Source organism: Danio rerio, chromosome 13, assembly GCF_049306965.1.
Source record: "Danio rerio strain Tuebingen ecotype United States chromosome 13, GRCz12tu, whole genome shotgun sequence".
NCBI lineage: Eukaryota > Metazoa > Chordata > Actinopteri > Cypriniformes > Danionidae > Danio > Danio rerio.
The window spans coordinates 39,313,622-39,336,560 of NC_133188.1; the positions used below are offsets into that span (position 1 = coordinate 39,313,622).

Below are 22,939 nucleotides of genomic sequence, written 5' to 3' on the forward strand. Positions count from 1 at the left end.
GAAGGGCAGATTTCAGTCAAACAGCATTTTGCAAAATGAATCTGTTCAGAATTTTTTGTAGCAGTATGCGAATTACAGGGGGGGTTGAGGGGGATTTACCCACCTTATTAACGGTTGATCCCCCCTGAAGGACATCAAAACAAGATGTAAGGGTGGTCAGCCCTTTAATAGCAAGAAATAGCTTTCTGTGATCTGTCAAATAGGAATAGTTAAAAATGTATTATATAAATAAACATTTGACCCACTCTCTAATGATTTATACCATTGTGAATGCAAAATAACGATTTAAATAACGTTTTTTAATAATGTTTAGAAAAATATCACTCAACAGTCTGAAACAACAGGTATTCACAAAACACGTTTCTTGTAAAATACTTGTTTATATCTGCATGTAGCCTAAAAAAAAAGTTAGACACATAAATTGTATAGTTTGACCTACAATAACCTCTAGACTAGTTACTAAATATCCCTCAAAACACTAATAATGTATACATTTTATTAATAATTTTATTGAATTAGTTTTATTAAAGACACATCTCTTTGCATTAGCATACACATAAAACACAAATGCTGTTAAAATCCTAATCCTCTAAAAGGATTGTTAGTCTGCATTGTTCAGAGCCAGTAACACTTCCCAAAAGACATTATAATTTAAATGGCATCTGCGCTTTTGTAAGTCTGTTTTTATAATTCAGGAGGTTTCCATAATCCTGGACCAGGCCGTATCCTGAGGAGCTGCTGTGGTGGTCATGGAGGAGTTGAAAGCATGAGACTGATTCCTGTAGGACCCCAGTGATAGACGAGTCTTCGCATTGATACTGAAGGGCCAACCAGTACACCAGCCAGTGACCTCTCCCACCTGCAGCTTCTCCAACATGGGTGTCCAGGGTTCTCCAGCCTCCGGCGCGTAGACTGCAGCTCTGCACAAGAAGTTTGGCCAGAGGAGAAATTGTCATGGCCAACTGAGCCTGGTTTTTTTTTTCTTCACTTTCGTTAATTGGTGAAGTTTGTTCCTTGCCTTATGTATATATTATTTGCACTGAACAGAAGCAGTTTATTATTATAATAATCAAAATAATTCATATGAACATGTGGTATAGCAAAAAAAAAAAAAAAACTTTTACATTTACTAAAGACATCAAATAATTTTTCCATTGTTCAGGGTTTTTTTTTCACTTAGTGTTTAGTATTTTTCATCATGTTATTTTCTGTAAAAAATGTTTTGTCCTACCCTCTTTCATGAAGTCGCCTCTCACAATTCCTCACTATTTTCTCATGCTCAATTGGCTCAAAACTAGGGAATTTCTTTTCCTGTTGAACATAAAACAAGATATTTTAAAGAATGTTAATAACAATTAATATTAATGACAAAAACTACTATGCAGTCAATAGCTGTTTTATCACATTCTAGTTTATCTTCCTTTGTGTTCAACAAAAGAAAAAAAAATGTGGAGGATGAATAAATGATTCAATTCAATTCGTCTTTATTTCTATAGCGCTTTTACAATGTAGATTGTGTTAAAGCAGCTTAAAATTGAAGTTTTAGTAAGTTGAAACTGTGTCAGTCCAGTTTTCAGAATTGAAGTTCAGTTTAGTGTCTTTTAAATTTCACTGCTGAAAGTCCAAACACTGAAGAGCAAATCCATTGATGTGCAGCTCCACAAATCCCAAATCATGCAAGCCAATGACGTCAGTGGTGAGGAACAAACTTCGCCAATTGACGAAGGTGAAAGAAAAAACCTTGAGAGAAACCAGCCTCAGTTAGGCACGACCATTTCTCCTTTGGCCAAACTTCTTGTGCAGAGCAGCAGTCTAGGCGCCGAAGGCTTGAGAACGGACATCCATTGTGGAGAAGATGCAGGTGTGAGTAGGTCACTGGCAGGTGCTCAGTCTGTCCCACGGGATCAATGCAGAGACTCGTCTATCACTATGGTATTTCAGGAATCAGTCTCATGCACTCCACTGCTCCATGAGGCCCCAGCATCTGCTCAGCATACGGGCTGGTCCAGGATTATGGATACCTCTAGAAGTCCTGTATGGTTGCCAACATCTCTTCACAGGACACAATCTCTAAATGAAGACAGGATTTATATTTTTGGTAAACTATGCCTTTTAAAATGCAAGCAAAAACCAGAGGTAATTTTTTTTGTTGCCTTCAGTGAAAAGATCTTCAAAGAACCATCTCATGGTGTGAGGAGCATTTTCATAATCTAAAGATCATTTTACATTGAAAAGAACTTTAAAAGGAATTAAAAAGTTTCAAGGATGCTAAAGGATCTTCAGGGAATCATCAATGTCAAAAATAACTTTTATTTTTACGTGTTTGAAGCCTGTCGAAGGGGTTAGCACTGATGCCTCATGGCAAGAAGATCACTGTCCCAGCTGGGCCAGTTGGCATTTCTGTGTGGAGTTTTCTTGTTCTCCCCATGTCCAAAGACATGCGCTATAGGGTAAATTGAATAAGCTAAATTGTCCATAGGGTATGTGTGTGAATGAGTGTGGGATGTTTCCCAGTACTGGGTTGCAGCTGGATGGGCATTCGCTGTGTAAAACATATGCTGGATAAGTTGCCGGTTCATGGGATTAATGGGATTATTTCCTATTTGGCCAAAAAAACACTCTTGAAAACATTTGTCTAAATATGTTAGGATCATCTTCATGCAAAAATGAAACTTTCTAATGGGTCTAAAATAGGGGCCATAGTTCTGAAATGTGTGACAGGTTAGATTGTGTTTATCAGTAAGCTTATATATCTTTATAACCACACAGGTTAAAGTCTCAACAGCATGATGAAATGAGAGGTCATATTGAGAGGTCTTTTAAACTGAACTCATATATGTAGAATGTGTACTATGCATTTTTCTCAAAAGCAGAAGCATTTTTTAGAGAATAAACAATGTAGTTATGAATTGTAGTTCAGCTCACTAAATAATGACTTGTCAATTCAGTTTAGTGTGTCTAAAAAATAAAGCACCACTCATGTTAAGCAAATTCTCAAAAGAAGGATTCATTTTAGAGAATCATAAGCATCCGGCAACACTGATGTAGTCTGAGTTTTGCAAGAGTGACTGTAATTAGTTGGTTAATTTTAGCGAACAACAAAAATCCAGCAGCAACACTCTCAGAAATAAGAAATGACCCTTTGCAACTCAATAACTGGGTTTGTCCATATTTGATACAACGTTGGGTTATAGGACAACCCAGCATTTTGCAGAGGGTGTAATGAAAATTTGTCAAAACAGGTCTACAAAAAAAAAAAAAAAAAAACAGCATGAAACAACTTCAGTTCTTTTTCATTTCAGAGAATGCTGGATTTGTTAATTAGTTAGCTTATGATTTGGATGAGTTCAAATAGCATTGTAAGGAAGCGCTACCGGCCTTTTGGTAAAAAAAATACATAAAAAACATTTATAAAATAGCATACATGCATATAAAATTACAGCAAAATATTTGGAGATGTTATTCCATGCAGGGGCATAAATATACACTCACCGGCCACTTTATTAGGTACATCTGTCCAATTGTTTGTTAACACAAATTTTTAATCAGCCAATCACATGGCAGCAACTCAATGCATTTAGGGATGTAGACATGGTCAAGACGATCTGCTGCAGTTCAAATCGAGCATCAGAATAAGGAAGAAAGGTGATTTAGGTGACTTGAACATGGCATGGTTGTTGGTGCCAGACGCGCTGATCTGCGTATTTCAGAAACTGCTGATCTACTGGGATTTTCATGCACAACCATCTCTAGGGTTTACAGAGAATGGTACGAAAAAGAAAATATCAGAGGTTAGAAGAGAATGGCCAGATTGGTTCAAGCGGATAGAAAGGCAACAGTAACTCAAAAATAACCACTCGTTACAAGGTATGCAGAAGAGCATCTCTGACAGCACAACTTGTATAACCTTGAAGTGGATGGGCTACAGCAGCAGAAGACCACACCAGGTCCCTCTCCTGTTAGCTAAGAACAGGAAACTAAGGCTATGATTCACACAGGCTCACCCAAATTGGACAACAGAAGACTGGAAAAACGTTGCCTGGTCTGATGAATCTCAATTTCTCCTGTGACATTCAGATGGTAGGGTCAGAATTTGGCATCAACAACATGAAAACATGGACCCATGCCTTGTATCAACAGTTTAGGCTGCTGGTGGTGGTGTAATAGTGAGGGGGGTATTTTCTTGGCACACTTTGGGCCCATTAGTACCAATTTTGCATCGTGTCAACACCACAGCCTACCTGAGTATTGTGGCTGACCATGTCCATCCCTTTATGACCACAGTGTACCCATCTTCTGATGGCAACTTCCAGCAGCACTTAACACACCATATCATAAAGTGTTAATTATCTCAGACTGTTTTTTTTTAAACTTGACAATAAGTTTACTGTACTCAAATGGCCTCCACAGTCACCAGATCTAAATCCAATACAGCACCTTTGAGATGTGGTGGAACAGGAGATGGCATCATGGATGTGTAGCCGACAATTCTGCAGCAACTGTATGTACGTATGTAAAATACCAAAAACAAACCGGTATGTCATTTATGTGATTTGCATATATTATCATATGTCAGATTTCTAAACAGTGACGGATGTGCTCTATCTTACACTCTGAAATCATTATGAAGACCTAAAATAGAACAATAACATAGTACTTCTTTGTTTTCAACCTCTGCCTCAGATTGCGATCATCATTCAGTCAGGAGGAGGATGTAGTCATCAGATGTTGTCTCTCTTTCCTCTCTAGATGTTACCTGGTGGGCGAGAGCTGCTTCTGCAGCTGACGTCACGTCCCCGTTACGCGCGCGCTCGATGTCCTGCGCGCCGCATTCGGAGCAGCTCGAGCATTAAAACGCATCTGACCCGCATCCAGAGCCCACATCAGCACCCTCGGGTCTAGTAGCCGAGCTCAAGATGCTTCAGTCCCTCGCCGGTAATTCGTGCGTGCGCCTGATACAGAGCAACAAATCGGCGTGGTATTTTCTTTTCCTGGTGCTCGGCTACGTGCTGTATCTGATCTTCGGTGCGGTGGTGTTTTCCTCGGTGGAGCTGCCGTATGAAGACGACCTTCGCCAGCAGCTCAGAGAGATAAAGAGACTTTTCCTCCAGGAGCACCAGTGTCTGTCCGAGGAGCGGCTCGAGAGGTTTCTGTCCAAAGCCCTGGAGGCCAGCAATTATGGGGTGTCTATTCTCAACAACGCCTCGGCTAGCTGGAACTGGGACTTCACCTCGTCTTTGTTTTTTGCGAGCACCGTCTTATCGACCACAGGTGAGTGAGTGAGCTAGCTTTACGGATGTGTCGTAAACTTATATGGCAGCAGCAGGACATTAAACATCTAACGTGGCATCCTGACACTCTTGAGAGCCAATATGATCTGATTTTTAATGTTTTAGTTCTGATCGTTCTGCAGTGACACACATTTAAAGGGGTAGTTCACACAACAATAAAAATTATGTAATTTGCTCAACAGTCACCTGTTGTCACAGAAAGAGTACTGAAAAATCATACTTGAGTAAAAGTACCATTACTTGCCTAAAAATGTAGTGCAAGTAGAGTAAAAGTATCTGTTGCAAATATTACTCAAAGTATGAGTAAAAAGAAGCCCTTTCAAATGTACTCGAGAGTAGTATTACGCTGTAAAATGCTGATGCATTTACTCGTAATTTGTGGATGTGTGTAAACGTAACATTCTGTAGTGCATTTGGTGATTGCCCAGCTGGCACACAACATCATAAGATGTTAATATTAGCTTAGATTTAGGTTGTGATGTCAGGTGACCAAAATTCAATGTCTATCCAGCGTCTAAGGACAACGTTATTTTTATGTCCAATAAAGACATCAAATGACGTTGATATTTGGTTGATTTTAGGTTGTGTTGGAAAGTGATCAAAATCCAACATCGAGCCAACATCCTTACCAACACCATATTGTCGTTAAAAACTGACATTTATTCCCCAGGTATGGCAACCGAAATCCAACATCTGATAGATGCCATAGTGGCAACGTCCACACAACGTCAAGCTGTAACATCATTAGACGTTGATATTTGGTTAAATTTAGGTTGGACGCTGTACATTGACATATCTCTGATGCTGGGTTTTGACATCAACCCGATTTTCCTTTGCTAACTAAATGCAACGTCCCCATGAGGTTAGGGTAGAACGCCAATCCTGTGTGATGTTGACATCTTGTGCCTGCTGGGTGTTTAAGGCCATTTTGGTCATCATACAGTAAACGTCCGTCATCTTCTCATCAGCGACATGCATCTATACAGTCTCTAGGTCAATGCGTGTAGATTTTAGACATCTTTTACACTTTTAATGCTTCCGAACAGTTTGCTGCAATTATTAATGTCTTGACATGTCTTGAGGTAGTTCATTATGATGCAGCGTACCTTCTATGTGCAGTTTGATTGGACAGGTATCACAGGACTGATTTTTCTAATCCTCATAGACAGGGAATATACGGAGACCCAGAAGGGACGTGATAGTGGGGAAAAAAAATTGATGGAAGAAAAAAAAAACTGGGTGGGAGAAAAAAAACCCAAAGTGATAGGAAACCTTATTTTAAAGTTTTTTTTGCATTCCCTCGCAAAGATGTTTTGCATTATCTTTCAAAACTGTTTCTCCACAAATACTTGCTGTTCACTTTATTCATGTAAACCCTCCCGTTTTTGCTGAAATTCTCCTGTATTTTACCATTCTATCCCACTATCATCCTAGTATTTTCCCATGTTTCTGATATATTTTTAATCTTGAAAGCACGCTAAAATTAATATTAAAATGTCTGCATTCACTTTCTTTACATTAAACCTGTGTGTCGATCATCACACGCCTCTTTACATGGCGTGTACAGGATAATTTCGGCTAAAACGGGAGGGTTTACATGAATGAAGTGAACAGAAGGTGTTTGTGGAGAAACGTCTTTGCGAGGGAACGCAAAAAAAAAAAAAAAACGTAAAAATATGTTTTATTACCACTCATTTTTTTTTCCCACTAAGTTTTTTTTTCCCCACCATCACGTCCCTTACAGGTCTCCATAGAATAATAAAGTAGTGACTGCAGGTTGAAGGAAAGTAGTGGAGTCAAAGTACACTGCACTAAAATGTGCTCAAGTGAAAGTAAAAATCCACATTTTTAAACTACTTAGTAAATTGCAACTCCTGAGAAAAACCACTCAATCACTGTAGTTTGAGTATTTGTAATTTGTTACTTTACACCACTGGTCACATTCGTGTTGATTCTCTTTTTTTTCTGTTAAAGACAAAAGACTTTATTCTGTAAAATGTTAAAAACCAGTAACTGTTGACTTCTATTGTATTTGTTTTTCCTGCTATGGAAGTCAGTGGTTACAGAAATAACGTAAATATCTATACATATATATACATTTTAAATCTTAGATTTCTTTGCCTCAAGTTAATGCAGAGAAGCTTTTTTTTCAACAAATTTCTAAACATAATAGTTTAAACTCATTTGTAATAACTGATTTCTTTTATCTCTGCCGGGATGACAGAACATAATATTTTACTAGTTATTTTTCATAACACTAGTATTTAGCTTAAAGTACAATTTAATGGCTTTACTAGGTTAATTAGGCAAGTTAGGGTAATAAGCAAAGCGAGAAAAATTATTGCTTAAGGGGCTAATAATATTGACCTTACAATGATTGAGAAAAAAAACTGCTTTTATTCTAGCTTAAATCAAATAAGACTTTCTCCAGAAGAAACATATTATAGGAAATACAGTGGAAAAAGTCCTTGCTCATTTAAACATCATTTGTGAAATTAAAAAAAAAAGAAAACCAAATTCAAAGGAGGGCTATAATATTGACTTAACCCGTACATGTGTGTGTTTATCTTGGGTCTCTTATATAAAGCTGTCTCACCTGTCATTTAACACCTGCCTTAACACAGTAATGTTACATTGAGACAGGTATCCAATTTCCAAATGGGCATAAAACAGACTTAATTGAAGAATGCTACAATTTGATGTGCTGTTCAGGTTGTGAACAAATACCTGTCTGCATGATCAGAAGGAAGTTCTTAGTTCCTACTTTCATTATCACTTCTGCTAAACTGTACCCCTATTATTTCTCCAACAAAAGAAAACATTTAATGAAACTAAACCACCCCAGTTTCTTGAAAAAAGAAACTTCCTTCATGACAAGCTCCAGCATGTGCCAGCACATTACTCCCAATAGACAATGTCCATTAACCCTGTATAGTCTAAAAAATAATCTTCAGAAAATCACATTTTTGAAATAAAACAATTTATTGAACTTTTTGGTGGTAAAAATATGTTTAATTCTTTCGTCGTATTTACAACAGGCTTTTATGCTCCAAATAGTATACTATATTAAAATACATTATTGAATAGGGTTATTTTAGTCAAAGAATAAAAGTATAATTCAGAAGCCAAACCTAGCAAAAAAGTGCAAGTTGGTGTTATGTAAATGTTATTTAAAGGTAGGGTTAGTGATTTCAAAGTGAATAGCAAGAGCCAAAGATTGAGATGTAAAGAAACTTTCGACCAGCAAAACAAATGGTGTTTTTGAACCAAATCATCAACCCTGCTTATAAATTGCCAAAGAGGAATTTTTATAGAATTTCATTAATTTGGCTTATTATGATAGCTGATTAATGCAGCTCAACGATTATTTAAAAATGTACAAATAAACATCCCTCAAAAGCCTAAAATCAAATTTGATACTTACATTTCAACATTTTTCAGACGAAAGTGCAGTATTTTGAAACTGTACTTATAATATAAAAGTTAGGTTTATTTGATAAAAAGCATTAACATTTTCACTAAACAATTACGTCATGCATTTTAATTTTTACAGGATGAAAGGCAAAACATCTCATTTTTTATACATAGAAAGCATATACATTTTTGTAAAAGTGCTTTAATGTTTAATAAATTAATAATATTTTACTTGATATTTTTCAAGACACTTCTATGCAGCTTAAAGTGACATTTAAAGGCTTAACTAGGTTAATTAGGTTAACTAGGCAGGTTAGGGTAATTAGGCAAGTTATTGTATAATGGTGGTTTGTTCTGTAGAATATCGAAAAAGTATTGCTTAAATGGGCTAATAATATTGACCTTAAAATGGTGTTTAAAAATTAAGAACTTTTATTCTTGCTGAAATAAAACAAATAAGATTTTCTCCAGAAGAAAAAAATATTATCAGACATTCTGTGAAAATGTCCTTGCTCTGTTAAACATCATTTGGGAAATATTTAAAAAATAAAAGAAAATTAAAGGGGGGCTAATAATTCTGACTTCGACTGTATATGCAGTATGTATGTATGTATGTATGTATGTATGTATGTATGTATGTATGTATGTATGTATGTATGTATGTATTTATGTAAAACTAAAACAACATTCTTGTTTTGACCTACTTATAAAAAATATATAAAAAAAGATAAAAATATAAAAATGACAAATAATAGGTGTTAAATACTTTTAGGCTGCACACTCACAGAAATAAAGATGCAGAGGCTGTTTATGATAACTAAAACATGGACTTTTGTAATATAACAGTACCAATAAACCATTCAGAAACAAACATTTTGCTATGTAGAAAGGTACTTTTCTAAACATGCTGAAATAAGATTTCTTTGTATACTTTACACTAGGGCTGCAGGATACTGGGAAAATATGCAGTATTGTTGTTAAGTGCTGCAGAACACATTATTTTATGATTTAAATAACAAAATTCAAAAACATAATCTTATCAGCAATAATAAAAAAAGATTATTTATGTAAAGATCATACTAAAATAGTCAGGTAATACATATTTTTGTCTGACTTAATTAAATAAAAAAGATTATTTAAAATGATGATTACAAAGCATCAGGAATGACTGAATACCTACAGAAATTCTGATTCTTTTTGGATGTTGTCATTTTCCTCTCTTGTTTGCCAGCATTAGTATTTATTTTCAGCTCTAGGTTCACCAAACAAAAGATAGTAAAGCCCCCATCTGATTAGTCAGATTTGGATAAACATCCTATGCATGCAGCATTTCATTTATGGCAGTTCACTGACATATTTTATATACTATTATCATGATGATGATAATTTTTCAATATATTGGGAGCCGATAACGATTACTATTTTTTGTATATATTGTGCAGCTGATAACAATAATTTTTTGATATATTGTGCAGCCATAATGAATATTTTTTATTTATTGTGCAGCCGCTAACAATAATCTTTTGATATATTGTGCAGCCCTAACCAATAATTGTTTGATATATTGAACAGCCCCACTTTACGCTGATGGACAAGTGTTTTATAAAAGTTTGATCAATATTTTCTGCTTAAAATTAAGCAGTTAATTTTATATGTTTTTTTTTTTTTTTACAGTTGGTTTACACTCTGATCTAGAAAACACAACCACGATAACACATCGTTCCATCAAAGCTCAATTACCACTGGATTTGTTGGAGATGTGTGAACTGGCCAGTGCAAGTAAAATTGCTGTCGAAATTTACCAAGGCAGACAGATTTGTAACTTTTATATAAATAACACTGACATGTAATACCTTGCAAGTTGCTTCTTTCTTTTTATCTACAAAAGGAACTTTGAACAAGGCAAGTTGATAGAGAGTGGATAAAGACCTTAGCAGTGACCACAGATCTTTTATTTTTTTTTTTTTACCTGAAATGGCAAAGGTATTCTTTTCTGTTTTCATGTTCAGTTTTGATTGTTTATTGTTTATAGATTGTTTTAACCTATTATTACTGTTAACAGTGCACAAACTACAGAAAAATGTGCTACCACAATCCGCATATTTGGTGTGTTTTTGAATGGTTGTTAATGATTTGAAAAATATGACCAAATTTTAGTCTAGATTCTGCTGAAGAAATTGAGCTACACCCCTTTTTCAGTATAGATCTGGAAGATTATTTTCCACCCTTTTGAAGTCTTATTGTTCATAAATGTTTCAAAAAGCAGAATGATTTGACATCATTGATGTCCACACAAACATGAAATGTGAATTATTTTTATATACACAACCATTTGAATGTTTTGGATTGGTAAATGGAAAGATGTTTCTTATGCTCCCCAAAGCTGCATTTATTTGACGGATAACACAGTAAATACTGCTATATTATGAAATATTATTACAATTCAATATGCTGTATCAATATACAATTCAATTGTAATATGCTCATTTGGTTTTAATAACAATTTTATGTTCTTCTTGGATTATTTAAGTGAAACAGAATAATGTTTATTTGAAATTCATCATAAAAAAATATTTTTTTTGATCGGTTAAATATATCTTTGGTGAAAAATAATTTAAACATTTTTCACTTTTTTGAATGTTATCACCTTACATTAAAAGTCATTTCATCATTAAAAACAAGCAAAAGCAATTTAGCATCAAATTAAAGGGTTCGTTTACCTAAATGTGATAATTCTGTCTTCATTTAAGCATCCTCCACTTGTTCAGCTATAACTGATTATTTCATATTTTAATTTTAATTATAAAAAATAACGATTCCTTTAAAAATCTTGTGTTTAATGAAAAAATAACCACAGGTTTTGAAAAAAACTTTGTGAATAACTTTCATTTTTGGGTGAAGTTGCCATGAAGCTTAGATGTAGAAACCGTTTCTAATTTTATTTACATGTATGTCCTCACTTCCTTTTTACTTTCTCCATAATGCAAATCTGTCTCCAGCTAATTTGTGTCAGGAGCCCGAGGCATTTAGTAAGAGCCTATGAACTAACCTGATTGTATATGTCCATAATGTGAGATGCCCATTACTTGTGAGCTCTAGGGAAGCATTAAACTGCTGAGAGCAGAAATGAGAGCAATATAATGTGTTTATTTCAGGGATACACAAAGCGAAATTAAATTACATTGCTGGACTAAATGATTAATTCATCGATAATCCAGGATGGGGGCTTACTGAGTGTTATTCCGTGTCTGGGAATGGCTGTAAAACAGGATGGTTTTGTTTTCAGTGAAGAGAAAACAATGTGTTGATGCATGTTAAGCTAGACTCATGAAGGAAATGGCTATGTAAAAGGCAATGCTTAAAATACAAATGAAACTAACCAAATGATTTTGTTAACTCACATTGGTAGTTTTGTGGTGAACAATTCATCTGTGCATGTCATTACGGAAAAAAATATGTTTGCACTTGTGTTCTAAAATTAAAATCATAAAATGCACTTCCTGTTTGTTTCTTTTCAGTTAAATTGTCTTATTACTTATGTTTTAGGTATCAGTCTGTTTTGACAGCAAACAGAAATGGTGAGGAGGAAGAGTCTGTTTAATAACTCTCCTAATCTGATCTTTTCCTGAAATGCCTACTTTACTACTTCCAATCAGCTAGCAGTCAAAAAACAAGCCACGCCCACTATTTTCTTATTTAATATTCTGTTTCTCTAGGAACTCCATCACAATATGAAAAAAGCAGCTCGTGGTCATGTGGATTTTAAAGCGGATCTATTAAGCAGAATAAACTTTTGTGGTGTTTGAACATTCATGTGTGGAGTGCACTGCACACAGTGTGTGCAAAGAACCAGCATATAACGTTTAGAAATCCACCCACTCATAAATCAGTAGCCCCACCACCATGACAATCCGTCCTATCAGAATAGCTCAGTAACAATCACTGCATTAAAGCAATGTCCTCTTTAAGAGAAGTGAGTGTTTTTCTTGTGTTTAGTTTAGTTAATATTAGCAGCACAGCAGTAGCTACTTTATTTTATACTGCTGTACTTTTAATAAATATTAAAAATATATCATTCCCCACTGTTTATGTGCAATAAGAATTTAAACGCAACTTTTGTTGAAAGGTGCAGTATGTAAGTTTCACACCCAGTGGTTGAACTAGGTATTGCATTCCTGGATCAAAACAAACGCAAGCGCAGGTTGCCAGATTGATGGCCAACAGAAGCGAGTTAGACCATCGAGCCTAAAGGCTGATTTAAATCATGTTGTAAATAAAAGCAACGGCACCCAATAGAAGGAATATTTTCCATATTAAAATGAGTTTTTGTGCTAACCAACACCTCGAATTGGTATATTAGAAGCGCCTTCTATGTCTTGCAGCTGAACAACAGAAAACTGACATTGACACCTCAGGTACACCTCATGTGCTTTTTTCAATGTTAAATACTAAAAATGTGAGTTTGAATGCCATTATACATGACATTTATTGCCATACTTTGAAAGCAGCAGCAGATAATTTACTTCAGATCTTAAAAATAAAATGTTTGAAATTGAACTTTAGAATTGTGACTCAAAACTAACACATGATTCAGCATGTGCATGTAATAATGTTAAAGAGGTTTAATATGCAATAATTAGATTATAAACCTACCATTTCGTTGGAGTGTAAGTGCACTATTCTGTGCTTTTGAATGGCTGTATTTAATTTTCTCTCATGTTTCGTCTGGTGCAAACAGCCAAATTGCTTATCACTGCAAATTTGATAATGTAGCGTGTTGTTAGGACGTTAGGACACGTAATGTTTACGTTCACAATATTTATATTATTTGCTAATTAATTTAATAATTAAATTATTTAAAAAATAATTTCGGAGTCTGCCACTGTCCACCGGAGGTCACGTTTTGGTCATGTGCGCATCCTTTCAGAGCCTTTCTGACTGAATGAATGAAATACACGGTTTGTCATCAAAGCAATCCGTGGTGCTGAAATATAATTGGCTAAACTAGCAGTTTAACACCTATTTTCAAAGCAGAATATCTGACTTCAGCATTGTTTTTCAGATGAACAAGAATGTTCACTTGGCATGTTTCTTAAATATCTGCAAATATATTATGGTGTTTTTATGTTTTAGAAGAGTTAAAAACTTACATACAACACTTTTAAAACTAGCATGACATGAGGCACTTTCTGTGTATGCAGTCAGAAAATAAATATGTGGAGTGTAAACTTGCACCGCTTTAAAAGACATTCAGAAGAAAGTCACATGAGCGTGACAGACATGATGAAAACCAAGCAGAGTATCTGAGACAGTATGGAAAGGCCTCTCCTACTTCAGGAAAAGAGGGAGGGATGCAGCAGCTCATTTGCATTTAAAGACAAAAGTAGCACTTTATTCATAAGTCACTATTTATGCAATTAAAAAAAAACATTAAGTCTATTGGCTCAATAAACTACTAATTTGCTGCTTATTAATAGTATGACCATAAAAACTCACACAGGTGAGTGGGCTTGACAAACCACCTGTAGAAACACTCTTCTCTCTGTTAAAAAAAATAAAAAAAAAATAAAAAAATTCCCCCTCCTAAATCTAGCACTAAATTCTCAGAGCACTAACAGTTCATTTGTATGATTAGCGCTTCTTGTGTGTACTGCCCATTCTTCTTGTATCTCTCAATGCCTCCTCAATTCTAAATCACAAGTGTCTGCTAAATGTAAATGAAGTGAATTAGTACTTGGGTTTAGGTTTTGGGTTGGATTAGGAATGTAGAATATATAATCATACTTGTTAGCTACTAATAAACAAGTATTGTCTTAATAATAGGCAGAGAATATGCCAGTAGATACTGTATTGATTAATGGTTAATAGTGTGTGGATTAAATAATGAGTGGATTATTTTGAGGCACATTCTGCAAGTAAGACTTACTGTAAATGACATCTTGTAAAAAGGACCACAATGAGTCTTATTTCATAATTAAATTGCAGTGCTTTTCTTAACATTTTACAGGATATGGTCACACTGCCCCTCTCTCTGATGGCGGAAAGGCATTCTGCATCATTTATTCAGTGATTGGCATCCCCTTCACCCTCCTCTTCCTCACGGCTGTGGTGCAAAGGATCATGGTGTATAGCACGTGGAGGCCCATCATGTATGTTCACACACGCTGGGGTCTGTCTAAACCCCTGGTGGCCCTCGTTCACGCGACTCTGCTGGCTGTCGTGGCTGTGTCCTGCTTCTTCCTCATCCCTGCCGCCATCTTCTCTGCCCTAGAAGAGAACTGGAACTTTCTGGAGTCCTTCTACTTCTGCTTTATCTCCCTTTCCACCATCGGCCTTGGTGACTATGTGCCCGGAGAGGCCTTTAACCAGAGGTTTCGTGAGCTCTACAAACTGGGCATCACTGGTGAGTGTACTTTCTATTTTAATTATAATAATGCATATAAATGAACGAAACAGAACATTGAAACCAAGCAACAAACAAACTACAGTAAAACATGAACACACCTTAAATAAAAATAAGTAAATAAAGTTATAATATATAATTAAAAGAGAGGAGATGCAATATAAACCAATAGGGAAAAGCTATTTCGCCAAATCAAATCATGTCGTACTGTTTTTTTATATCATTCAAAAATCTTTAAAAAATAATTCACCCCTTCCTCTCAAAGAATATGTGATATTCTCCAATGGTATACAGTTATGTGAGGGTAGTTTATGCTTTGCTTTCTTTTGTTGTGCACTGAATGCATATTAGATAGCACTACAGCTCCAATAGTACAGCACTAATGGAGTGTTACAGTATGGTACAGTATTTGTCGGTATGAGTCACCTTTATCAGGCTTGTGTTTCCACTGCCAAAAGGGACCAATGGCGTGGTGTACGACAGAAAGTTTCAGACGATGTAATTTTTACTTAAGGAAAGGCACAGTAAAGCCGTACGGGTTGTTCACAAATCATATGTCAAGCGCTTCTCACAAAACAGAGGCTTTACACATATAAATACTTGTGTATAAATGTTCATTACTAACCTTTCTATGAACAGGATTTGATTATAACTGCAGATCAATGATACAACATATGCAACAAATATGAACATAATTATTATTTTTTAAAGCATTGTGCAATTTCATTTCACATTACCTTAAATTCAGAAAAAAATGATCAATTTATTTTAAAGAATTGTCCAATTGTATTTAATTTTACCATTTAAACTTAAATGTTGAATTAAAATTAGTTTAAATATTTTTATTATTAGCAATTTTTGCAGACATCCACTTGTAAATACACTTTAAAAAAATATAAACATAAAACTTACATTTTAATAATTAGACATTTGAAAATAAAAATAAATATTTAAAAAATTATAAAAATAAAAAAACAGACTTGAAATAAACAAAAGAATAAACATGCATTACTCCAACCAACCACCCAATGCTATCCAATGGTAAAAGTACTAAAGGCTTAATAATCACAAGTTTGTAGAAAGGAAGTAAAAGGGGACCAAAGTTTTTCAAATAACAAAACCTTGTCTAATAGGGTATACCCAGGGGTGAATTTAGGGATCTTGGGCCCTAAGCAATTCCAGCCATAGGGCCCAAGTCCTGAAATGCACCCTTTCAACTTTTATGTAATATTTATGTATACTGCTGTTTTTTTTTTTATATTACTTAATCTTATTTTCGACCTTTTAAATGAAATAAATTTTAACATTAATTTCTTTAATTCTTAAAATCTTTAATTTTGAATAAATGATTAGTTTAAAAAAAAGAATTTACTAACTACACTAAAAACAATAAACATACTTTTTTTTTATATATATAAATTTGACTGCTGGACTGCTCCATGACTGATATTTTATTTTGTGATGTTATTATAATTACATAACTTTACATTATTATAATATTGTATTTGGTTGTATAACAAATAATGAATTTAATTACATTAAAATTGTAGTTGTTTAACTGTCACAATACAAAATATGGTAGAAAACAATGTTATAGATGGTTTATAGTTATGATTTATACTTCTAGATATTTATTGGGGACCCCCAGATTTCCTCCCCCAGATAAGCGGCCGCTTATCTCACTGATTGGTTAAATCCGTCCCTGGGTATAAATAATTTTTCCCAGATGTAATGTACCTGTTAACTCTGTCAATCATAATTTAAGAGTTAGAACTTCTTTTTTATTCCAAAACAAAAAGATTATTTATGAAACAAACTGTTGTTGTACCTGTGTAAGTCTCAAAAATTCTTTGAAAACTTCAAATATTATTAATATTGGATCCTTTGCAATCGGAATGTCTAATGTATCTGAAAAAACTTTTGATATTTAAAATATTTCTGATAATTTGGGACACAGAACATAAGAATGAAGTTGGAATCTAAATGCAAATTAAAATTAAAAGCTAAAATGTTGTGCCCCAGTTTTCTGTTCCTTACATTTACACAGCTAAGCATGATTGATTGAGCAAACACACCTGTGGATTCACTTTCTCATAGTGTGAAAACTAGAAGTGAAACACTGAATAGTATTAAATTAAACAGAAAAAAATCCCTGTTGACTTTCTTTCATGTGATTAATCATCATCTTGTAAGTCTGGCCTGCTGTCATAGAAGCAGATGATAAACTGAAGGTAAAAGGGAAATGCATGTTATTCAAGGTACAAGCTGTTCCTTCCCCGCTGCTCGGCTGCTCCATCTAGTGTATTATTTATGAAGCAGAGCTGCTCTCGTTTTTCAGAAAGTTGCATGAAACGCCACATGGCTGCCTGCTGGTGTACTCGTGTGGGTTTAGTTGATGCAGATGGTCCCGTCTCTTCATGCGGAGGACGGTGAGAAAGAGCCACATTTGCTGTCGTAGTGTAATTGTGGAGGAAGCGCCATTTGTGAATAATGCCCACACATGCTGACTAGTGGAATTCAATTTCTTTTTCTCTGAATCTCTCTGTTGGATGTATTCCATGAAAAAACACAGGGTAGAACTAAACTTTAAGCACTGGAATATAACTAGTTTATTGCTCTTTTTAAAGTCGTATTTTAAAATATAAATTTTTAATGTTTGGTTTAAAGTATGACAAGTGTCTAACTGACAAGTATGTTTTTGCCAACTAAATGAAATATATATTCATATAGTTGAAGTCAGAATTATTAGCCCCCCTTTGATTTTTTTTTTCTTTTTAAAATATTTTGTAAATGATGTTTAACAGAGCAAGGAAATTTCCACAGTATGTCTACTAATATTTTTCTTCTCTAGAAAGTCTTATTTGTTTTATTTCAGCTAGAATAAAAGCAGTTTAAACTTTTTTTTAAACATTTTAGGGACAAAATTATTAGCCCCTTTAAGCAATTTTTTTATAGTCTATAGAACGAACCATCATTATACAATAACTTGCCTAATTACCCTAACCTGCCCAGTGAACCTAATTAACCTAGTTAAGCCTTTAAATGTCACTTTAAGCTGTATAGAAGTGTCTTAAAAAAGATATAGTAAAACATTGTTTATTGTCATCATGGCAAAGAGAAAATAAATCAGTTATTAGAAATGACTTGTTAAAACTATTATGTTCAGAAATGTGTTAAGGAAATCATCTCTCCATCACACAGAAATTGGGGAAAAAATTAAACAGGGGGGCGAATAATTCAGGGGGGCTAATAATTTTGACCTCAACTGTATATTGGATCTATACGTTTGTATATGTGTATATATACACAAAATTGAAGACAAAATTACCAGATCAGTTTTAAAAAAAATTCCCAAGACATGTTTATAAGAGCAAGACTGCTGATGAGAATATTATTAGGCTGCGGTCACATTAGAGTTTGAGGATGCGATATTCTGTCATGCAGCGCTTCGAAAAGGGGCGGTATTAAACAAGTTTATATAGACATTTATAGACAGCGAGCAATTGCTCCATGTTTTAAATTTCTGTCCAGAGAGGTCATGTTTTGATCCTCGATTGGTCTCACGCAGTCAAGTGATGCGATTTCGCTGCTCAGAGTTCACCAAGCTTGAACTTTGCACCGTAGCAACCTGCGAAACTTGACGCATGCATATGAATGGAAGTCTATGGGAGGAAAACCCCAATTCAACTCTACAGTTCAGCAAAGTGACTTTTAGTTATATTTTAGTAGTTTGAAACAATGACACCTGACCTGCGGTTTTACTTTTTCACTTCAAATATCACAGATCGCCTCTCGTGTCATTCAAATCACTTGTATAAAAGCATTTAGGCTTTCCTGTAAAATATAATGATGTTGGAAGAAGTTGTGGTAGGTTATTCGGGATGTGGTGGGTTTCTTAGGTGTTTTCTGTCACTACTTGCTTAGCCTGCGTTAATGCATTTAGTGTAAGCTGCACGGTTAATAATTTAAAGATCGGGATCTTAACACCCACACAACATAAATTATAAATGATGGTGCTTTGCATATGTTTATTAATCCTAAGAGATTGAGTCTTTTGAGTTGGTTATGAATTCAAATAACACAGAAGTACTGGGAACAGTTTATGGTTTAAATATAACCTCTGAGGTTTATGATAAAGATTAAAATCACTGTCATGTGCATTTACCAGTGCTCAAAAATGATAGTTGTAGGCAGCAACTACTTTATTTAACCTGTAGATGGCAACAACCAGCCATCAAAAACATGCCACTGAATAGTTCTTCTAAAAATGACATGTCTAGCAATAGAACATCAAGTTTTATGAGTGAATAACTGAATCATTTGTTGACAATGAGACTAAATATACATTTAAATAGACATTTTGTACTAAATATACACTTTATACATTTAGCATTATCAACAACAAGTGTTAATAGTGAATTTTTGACAGCACTAAATATTTTACAGTTTATTTTTATTGCCGATTATTCCTTCATTTTATATTTAATAAAATTACAGGTTCTGAGTCCTGTCTGTTAAAGCCAAAAGTGTCTTGCAGTACTGTTTTTGTAATAAATAAAAGCAAATTACATTTGTCGCCTCCTCTTTTGGCTGATAATGCACACCACCAACTCAGACATCACTTTAAAGTATTAAAAATGGTTACAAAAGTGTCTTTTTCAAACGTTTCAAGGTTAAAAGTGGTTGGATAAAAAGATCAAATTCCTGTAACAATTCAGAACCAAAAAAACAAACTGTGAAAACTCAAAACATGAATCATAAAATATGCAAAACTGCCCCTTTACAGTGAAGTTAAGCCTTTAAATTACAAATGTGACGATAGAGAAGTCTGCATTTTCATTTAGATTTAAAAAAACCTTCTTTTGGATAAAACACACTGAAGCAAGACAAACACAGACCATCAGAACAAACAGAGAAATATTTGATGTAAAGCACACAGTAAACCTCGAAAGCTAGTATAAACACAGAGCGAGAGTGTTTACATTCCTTGGTTTGTCGTCCTGCAGTGTATCTCCTGCTGGGCCTGATCGCCATGCTGGTGGTGCTGGAGACCTTCTGTGAGCTCCAACAGCTCAAGCAGCTCCGCAAGATGTTTTACCTGAAGAAGGAGAAACCGCAGGACCGTCTGGCCATCATGGAGCACGACCACCTGGCCTTCTCCTCCATGCCGGACGCCACCATCCACTCGCCCCACGAGGACAAAACCGAGCCCTTTGTGGACTTCCCTGTGTTGACCTCTCCAGGAGGAGACGACCCCATGATCAAATAGAGCTTCATCCACATTAACCTTCTTCAGTGGAGGGGGACGACTTTAGCCGAGGGTCTTGAAGGTGACTGGGAGGCCACGGATATGTGCAAATTACTTGAAAAGGTCATCTGAGAATCTGCGTATTTAACAGCCCTTCAAAAACAATGCCCATCATGGCTTCCAGTTTCTTGAAGTGATGAAGTTATTCAGCTTTTACGTGCTGAATATCTGCATATGATCAGCATAAGCACACTTACTGTAGGCCTGTCCGATAAAATCGACAAAAACACGCATATATTATTGCACACTAAATCTAGTATGCACTTGCCGATTGAGATGATAGACATTAGCTTGGCAGCATTTGTGGCTTAATGTTGATTACTAAAAAAAAATTCTATATTTTTCTATCTCCAAAGAATATGAGTTTGATTGAGATAAACACTCCCTATTTTAATAGAATAGGGTATATGCAGAGCTAGTGTTTCGTCCCATACTGATTTCATCCCATACTTCCGGTGAACGGTTAATGTGACTTTTTTTTTCCATTTGATATGGTTTCTTTTACAGCATCGATGTTGTAATGTCATTAAAATATAATCAGTTAAACAGACTTTGGCATTCGTTTAGTTGCCCGAGTGTAAAACGAGATGAAAAGCTGTTTACATGCACGCGCCCGTCAGGATTAGCAGGCTAGTGCAGAAGCTTCATTGAATATATTGGGGTAAATTAAATGTTCATATTTTAAAGACATGGCAGGGAAAATATAATTTAATGCAGTGCTTCTTGTTGAATCTGAGACTCGCTTTATAACGAATATGACTCAGCCAATGGAGATTTTTAAAGAAACAGCCCGCCCCGCTAATCTTCAATTGCTATAGGCTGACAATACTCCGGGGAGGGGCTCGGACCAGACTGTGTATCTGTGGAGCACAAAATATTTTATCACAAAGATTTTTTACAGATTGTTTAAAGATTGTGAAATGGTTATTCTTCAGGAGATCTTTTTGTGCTTCAGCAGAAGGCATTTATCAAGGTCTAAAGAAACTCTTTTTTTTTTTTTACAAAAAGTCCTAAGTTTTAAAGGTGCTGTACTCTGTTTTTGACTCTTCTAAAGCATAAAAAAATACCATAATATGTTTGCAGATATTTAAGAAACATGCCAAGTGAACAGTCTTGTTTATCTTAAAAACAATGCTGAGGTCTGAAGATATTCTGCTTTGATAAAGGGTATTACGTGGCGGAACATCTGTCTTGTTTTTTTTTTTTAAACCTGCCCAATGCCACCTTACCCAATTATATTTCAGCACGCCGGGTTGCCTTGTTGAAAAACCACATATTTCATTAATTCAGTCAGGAAGACTCTCAAAGCATACGATCGTGACCGAAATGCAACCTCAAGTGGACAGTAGCAGCCTCCAAAATGAGACGCAGATTCAGAGTTGCACATGAGGTTATTAATAAGCAAATAATATAAATCTTACGAGTGTAAGCATTAGGTGAGCAGGATACATTGTAACCCGATGTCCTGACAACAAGCTACATGGTGAGATTTGTACAGATAAGCAATTTGACTTTGCACCAGACGAAAAACAACAAATTTAAATACAGCCATTTAGAAGCGAAATGGTAAGGTTTAAAACATAATTAATACATATTAAACCTCTTTAGCATTATTAAATGTACATGCTGAATCACTGATATGTTGGATTGCATACATTTCAGTGTCACATTTCAATTTTGAAGATCTGAGGTGAACCATCTGCTGCTGCTTTCAGTATATGGCAATAAATGTCATGTAAAATGGCATTCAAACTCACAATATTAGCATTTAACACTGAATAAAGCACATAGGGTGTACCTGAGGTGATCAGTTTATTTTTTTGTTCAGCTGTGAGAAATAGAAGCTGTTTCTAATATATCAAGTCGAGGTGTTGGTTAGAACAAAAACTCCTTTTAATATGGAGAATATTCCTTCTATCGCGTATCGTTGCTTTATTTAGAACACGATTTAAATCAGCCTTTAGGCTTGATAGTCTCGCTGTTTGTCGTCAATCTGGCAACCTGTGCTTGCGTTTGTTTTGGTTCAGGAGTGCAATACCTAGTTCAACCACTGGGTGTCACACTTACATACTACACCTTTAATTCCTTATAAACTGTGTCCCTTTTATTGTAATTGTAAAAACCTTACTGTTACTGTTTTATTCACTATTATTATTTTATTTCGGTGGGATTAGATTTTTTGTGGTAATCAACTTTAGTCACAATTGCTGCAACTTAAAAACTAAACCCAAAATGTTCTTTTAAAGTCTGTTTTCACAGACTCTAAATGGAGAAGCGCTCCCGATGTAAACTCAACAGAAACACACTCTTCTCAGATCTTCGTGAATGTGTAGTGAGAGCTCACTTGCGTATAGTGTGGGGAAAACTGTCAATGAGCGTAGCAGTTGCACATCATTTTTTTAAAGTTTCAGTTCTGGCTTATAAGGTCTACCATGCAAACAGCTTAGAGAAAGATTTACAGGATATCCACTAGCAGTAGCTGATAAACTCATGTAAGCTGCAGAGCTCAGTGCATTAACATGT

At 35.1% G+C, this 22,939-nt stretch overlaps 1 protein-coding gene across 2 annotated transcripts; it reads left to right on the top strand.

Annotated features, from left to right (window-relative positions):
* Window positions 1-4,828: 4,828 nt before the first annotated feature.
* Window positions 4,829-20,526, top strand: kcnk1b (potassium channel, subfamily K, member 1b). 2 transcript variants are annotated; one of them, NM_001290348.1, is made up of 3 exons: window positions 4,829-5,271; window positions 14,713-15,108; window positions 20,115-20,526. In NM_001290348.1, exons 1-3 carry the CDS (start codon window positions 4,917-4,919, stop codon window positions 20,375-20,377), a joined length of 1,014 nt encoding a protein of 337 aa, NP_001277277.1. In that variant the 5' UTR covers window positions 4,829-4,916; the 3' UTR covers window positions 20,378-20,526. The 2 variants fall into 2 exon arrangements, with proteins under 2 accessions (NP_001277277.1, NP_001139047.1); NM_001145575.1 differs by lacking the exons at window positions 14,713-15,108; window positions 20,115-20,526 and adding an exon at window positions 10,380-10,562.
* Window positions 20,527-22,939: the final 2,413 nt, after the last annotated feature.